Source organism: Anarrhichthys ocellatus, unplaced genomic scaffold, assembly GCF_004355925.1.
Source record: "Anarrhichthys ocellatus isolate YVR2014 unplaced genomic scaffold, GSC_Weel_1.0 scaffold3163, whole genome shotgun sequence".
NCBI classification, from domain to species: Eukaryota; Metazoa; Chordata; class Actinopteri; order Perciformes; family Anarhichadidae; genus Anarrhichthys; species Anarrhichthys ocellatus.
The window spans coordinates 1-6,152 of record NW_022283137.1 but is presented as its reverse complement, the minus strand read 5'-3'; the positions used below and the strand labels follow the sequence as shown (position 1 = coordinate 6,152).

General features: G+C 37.8%; 1 protein-coding gene across 1 annotated transcript; it reads right to left on the bottom strand.

Moving 5' to 3' along the window:
• Window positions 1–62: 62 nt before the first annotated feature.
• Window positions 63–2,791, bottom strand: LOC116378786 (long-chain-fatty-acid--CoA ligase ACSBG2-like; the record flags this gene model as incomplete). Its single annotated transcript, XM_031840699.1, has 3 exons — window positions 2,023–2,791; window positions 1,783–1,919; window positions 63–343 (listed from the first exon to the last, which is right to left on the bottom strand). Coding segments are annotated over exons 1-3 (483 nt in total), but the record flags the coding sequence as incomplete, so codon positions are not given.
• Between the last annotated feature and the right edge of the window lie 3,361 nt (window positions 2,792–6,152).

The following is a 6,152-nucleotide window of genomic DNA, read 5'->3' as shown; positions in this document are numbered from 1 at the left end:
CCAATGTGCTGTAGCAGAGACCAAAAGAATAAGCCACTGCACAAGTTAATTTGCAAACAAACCTTGAGGAAACTTTTAGCTGCTGCCCGGCACTGCTCATAGTATTGCCTCCATGTCAGGGTCACCCACTGGCCCTCTTTTTTGGAAACCAAGGCTGGATGATCCCCGTACGCTTCCACCGTCTCCAGAAACAGCTGATGGACAGTGATGGGAGTCTCTGAGGCCGGGCCCGAGCCCTCCATCCTCAGCCTGACTGCCTTGTGTCTGCTGCTGCTCCATAGCTGGTCCGCTGGGGCCAGAGGTGCCCCGTTCGCCCTCAACAAGGGAACTGCCTTGGGCTCTTCTGTATTGGGACAACAGGGACAGCCGTATTTACTCGCCATTAATAACAAGTCAAATTCAGAAGACACCCTCACCAAACCGAGACAGCAAGCTCAAGAAGAAGAGTCGGGTTTATGAGAGGACTATAGACATCTCTGGACTAACCCTGTAGATTTCTTACACATGAATTGTCAGAGCAACACGATTTACAGGTTGTGCTGTGAATGTGGGAGGGCTATAATGATACCTGAGACAAAACATAAATATCAGTGCCTACCTACCGATCAGGTTTGGTTAGAGGAAGTTTGATGAGAGCATCAAACAACACAAACAATAATGTTGTATTTGTTCGTGTTGCTAAAATTCCTTCCCGTTATTTAATTATTTTTCTTATTTCTCTCACCACAACTCTACAGTAGGATGGTATACATTATTTTATTCCTTCCTTTTGCTAAATCTTTGTTTGCTCTTCTGCAAAAATCTGTTTTTCATCTTGCAGTTAATTTCCTCCAAAACTCTGAAAACATGCAACACGTCAGCCCCCGAATATTTAGCATCTATTGTTACAGCTCTTTGCCTCTGAGGTGCATCTTCCTCTCCACCTTGTTGCTGTAAGTACTTCACTAAAGTCTAATTTCCAAACTTTGGTTTCAAAGAACTTCGCAGAACTACAACTGATTTTAGAAAAGGTCACAAAATTGAACGATCTTGATGCATCATTTGATACAGTGAAACATGTGATTTTTACTCAATGGTCTCTTTACAGCATCAAAAACACCCACAAGGCTTTTCAGACGCACCATTAGACTGGTTCAGATCACTCTATTACTTAACATGCTATCCATCTTATCTTATTTTTCCCTTTTTCATGTTGTATTACCAAAAGCACATGTTGCTATTTCACTTTGAATTTTAGCATTCCAAACTGCAGGAACTATTTCAAAACCTCTCGGATTTCAAAAATTGTAAAAAACAAAGAACACATAGTGACAACAAGTACATAATGATAATTAAGCTGAGAACGAGGGTCATTCTCTGACTCCAGCGTAAGGATAGAAAGGTTATGCTGTGTTGTATTGGATGTCATTTGAAGAGATCTCTAGAAGATCTTTTTGCTTCATTTATTTGACAATCCAGCTGATTTCACAGGTTGCATTTGTTTCAAGATGTTTGTGTTTAACTTAAGAGTGATGGCGTCTTCTCAGTTTTTCATATTTCAATCATTTTTAGAGGTTTTCTCAATAAAAGACAATATAATTTGTGGAGCAGAAACCCCACTAAATTATTGTTTTTATGTATCTATTGTTATCATTTATTGTCTTGTTCATTTGTCTCTCAGCCCTGGGAGCCGTTGAGAACAACTGTGCTCTACAATTACTAGTCCGACAAATCTTTGCCTCTCGAGGCAGTTTTTCATATCAGATTAGTTTCTTTCTCCTAACGTTGCACTCTGACTCTTACCTAGTGAAAGTCCTTCAGTGGCTTCCTCCAGCTCAGATGTTGCACAGAGCTCAGCTGTGGTGGCTTCTCCATTGAGGATGAGGGTGGGGTGAGTCTTTACATTTGTGGAGTCTGACGGTGCCTTTTGGGTAGAGATGCTGTGGACAAACATAATTGTTAGTTACATAGTACAAATGGATCAAATCTACCTGATAGTAAAGATGTGTTTTTTCACTTTGGGACACGCATCATTTTGCATACATCTCAGCTCTACCATCCATGACTGCAACACCACTGCTCTTAACCGAACCCTCTTGGACACTCATCTCGTATTTGCTGGAATAAAAGAGAAAACTATTTTAAATGGTCGTTAAGTACAATCAGCATTGAAACATTTCAGATATCATCCGAGTAGATAAGGATTCCAGTTGTGAAACAGCACCGTTCTGGTCATTTATATAAGACTGACAAAGTCATTGCAACAGGTCGGAGCCAATGACCGTCATTGCTAAATGTTGAAACTCTGAATATTGTGCCAGAAAGCATTGCAGGACATCTGCATGCTTTCATACTCTTTCACTCCATTTTAGTCATCGCTAGTTAATTCAAGTTAACAAAGTAACGAACCAACTCTTCATGTATTTGATGAAATTAAAATATTGTCAAAAAAACAAGCTTGTCTTTAGGACTTAGGAATTCAGTTCTCTTTTGAATGCACTGCAGAGAGTGAAATAATGCCACCTAGTGTGTAAACGACTCAACTACTGTGTTTCATGGTCCCAAGATGTATCTTCAAATAACCAAACTGCCGAAAATCAATTCAACACATCTCTACGGATACAAATTAGCAGTGGTGGAGGAAGTATTCAGAGTAGTATTGCTCTGTACAAATACTCTGTTACGAGTAAAAGGCCTATTCAAGATTTCACTAAAGTAAAAGTACAAACAATTAAGAAGTGTTAAAGTAAAAGTATGTGTAGCCTAAAGAAATCAATTATTTTAACACATCTGTAGAGATACAATGAAAGATCAGCAAGTACTCATAACTTCTACTTAAGTAAAAGTGATAGAGTAGTACTGCTAGTATATATATATATATATATATATATATATATAAGGATATACAGTATATACTATAGGAATACTATTACTGATGCTTTAACATGTAACTGTGTTTGTGAAATCTTAATCTGTAAAATAACTAAGAACTCCAGTTGTCAGATAAATGTAGTGGAGTAAAAAGCACAATATTTCCCTCTGACATGTATGGGACTATAGAGCTATAAAGTAGCATACAATTTAAATACTCAAGTAAAAGTACCTTATAATAAAACCGTCTTAGATTAAGATCTGTCAACCCAGCAGACTCAGTCTGACCTCTAGTTTAGAACATTGGTCAAAATTTCTCTGGACCAAAGTTCATACGACTTACAAAACTACAGTGTGGCAATACGAAGTGGCAACGGCAAAGTCTTGTATTATGCAAATATTGATGGATTTCAGTGTCACTAATGACTTGGATTTGCACATTACCCAGAAAGCAGACATTACCTTTGAAGAAAACTTTGTGTTCAATCTTCTAGTAAAAAGTGAGTAGTAGAAAGTCCTGTCAGAGTCCTATGTGAGATAACTGAAAGCCCAGAGTAGTTCCAGATGTTAAGTCTGATTGTGTAAGAATCACTCAACTCATTGTGGAGGGGGATTTAAAGAAAGACTTTGTCTCTGTTGATCAAACGGCCTGCTCACATTTAGTATTTCCATCTCTTAGTCATGTGTTTGTCTCGAACACATTGAACATGCAGCCCAAAGATGAATGAATGAATTTGCTTCTGTCTACACATCACAGATATCAGTGTCTAGTGATATCAGTGTGCATAGCAGTATATTTTTCTCAGCCTTAAAATCGTAAATTAAATTGTGAAATTAATTTATTATTTTCAGCTAAACCACAAAAGGAGCTGTAACATGTCAGTAATCAAAGACATTCAAAGTGCATCATCCTCATACAAGACATGCAGTCCCCATAGCAATGTATGACAACAAAATTCCCCAAACACAAGTCTTTTTCACACACTGTAACGTGAAAAAAGATCTTAAAATTGAAACTTTTCCGACCTTCTTCTGGAACAGAACTGATTGACAAGTCGTCAGGTGCAGGACAGACCCCGATCAACCTTTGCCCGGTACAGGTGTTTGACTGTTGCTCCCTGGAGAAAGCATCAGCCTAAAGAGGACTTCCTGAAATGCATGCCAGCTTCCCTTGCACTCACGCCTCATGTCCAGAGCTTGAAAGACTTTCGCAATCCTCTAAACAACTGCCAAGTTGACCAGTTAAAGATCCACCAACAAGCTTGATAAAAGGTTACTGCTCCTCGAGGTGAGGCAGACACACAAACATCCTGCGACTGGTAGAAACCTGCTTTGTTTATATTAATGATACTAGCAGACAACTAGTGGGTAGTGTGTGTGTGTGTGTGTGTGCGTTTGTGTGTTCACTCATGAAGACACGTCATTATCAGATATGCATGACCAGACCTGCCAAGGGTAATGATATAACTAGGTAGGTTCTCTCAGGTTCATGAGGAGAGATGAGACTTTGAACCATAAAAACAGTTTTTCAACAGTTCAACAAAACTTGTGTAACTCTAACTTTTTCTACCTGATTGACACCTCAAGAAAGAAGTGTCAATATATTGGCAATACACGTTAAAATGCACAAAAATATTAGGGATATAATACACCTTTTGCAGAGTCTACATTTTCTTAAGAAGTCTTAATTCTTCTGCTTCTCTATTTACTTCTTGGTAAAAAAAAAAAAAGTGCACAAGAGAAATCAGTAAGAATCCATGATTTCTACTTAAAATGTCCATAGATCAATACTTGTTACGTGTCATTACTACAGCCCTCGTTTCCTCTTTTGTCTGGTTAAAAAGTAAATATTGAGGAGAGTTCAACCACCCCCCCACCCACCCTGCTCACGGGCACCGATGTGACTAAATCATACCACCCAGTCACACCACATCTGTCTAGACTCCGACCCTCACTTCTAATATCTGGGCACATGCCATCTGTGGAGGTTAGTAAGGGAATTTGACTTTAATGAAATGTGCTACATGAATAAAATTGTCTTGCTACACTTTAATATAATATTGTTGACTGTGGTCATGCATATTGCTGACTGTTACTAACTAATACAGCCCAGTACACATATGCAGTTTGTGCGATTTATGTTCTAAAATTGTATGTAATACTGTAATTTGTATGCCCTCCAATAGAATCAATTCCTCTCAGAAAACATTAGCAGCAATTTTATTTTTTATTTTTTCAAATTCCTGACTGTATGATTTTAGATGGTTTCAAACGAGATGCTACTGTTCCTCTGCTTAGTGTAAATCCTCCCTATGGGCTGCATACGTGACAACAACTAATCCAGGATGTAAACTGGGAGCTTGCTCGAATATTTAAGATTAATGTAAATGACTTGAACTTAAAAAAGGTACTGCAGGTAGGTAGACATCACCAAACGGTCTAAAGTACTTTTACAACCTGTCACACCTGTTTGTTTACTTCTGGTCTGGGGCTATATTCTAAATAGGTTGGGGCAAGGCCCTTTAGTTTAAATTAGGTATATTTCAGATTGTGGTGTGCTTGACTCGTCAAATGAGCGTAAATATTTAGGTTACTCTTGTTCAACATATTTTTGATTTATACGTTTGAAAACCTCAATAAGTTTACCATTCAATTATGTTGGTGTTCCTATTATCAGTGGGAAGCTGATAATAGGAGCTGCTCTTCAATTACAACTACTGTTGAAAAATGAGTAATGTGATTGGATTCTATTCTTATCTCATAGATATATTTATTGAAACATCAGCTCCATCCAGTCTTTAGAGGTGATGTCGCAGTTTTGCTAGATAGGGATAATCTCAAAGCATGAGGCAAAGAAAATGGCAATTAATGCTTTGAAATCTTCAAATAGATATTTCTGCTTCAAAATTAAAATACATACTGGTATGCTGATTACCAGGACATGAGAGTTTCATCTTTAAGGCCACAGTCGAATCAAAAAATGTCCTTAAAAAAATGTAAAAATTATGACTGACACCATTCAGTGTTTCCCAGTGTGATGACATACAATGCACCTGTATGCCAACAGTAAATGTCAAGTTTTGGCTTTGATTTGGATGTTTTATTTACAAAATGTGCACAGCTGCTTTGAAACTGTATGTTTACACATGACATCTATTGCATTTCTGTTCATCCTGGGAGAGGGATCAGAACTCATTAAACAGAAACATATTAAAACAGCACAAACATTAAATTTAATCCATTAAATACAGCATCATTTAAACCTCTTTTGCACTTTAAACATGCAGGTAAAAAGAGATTTA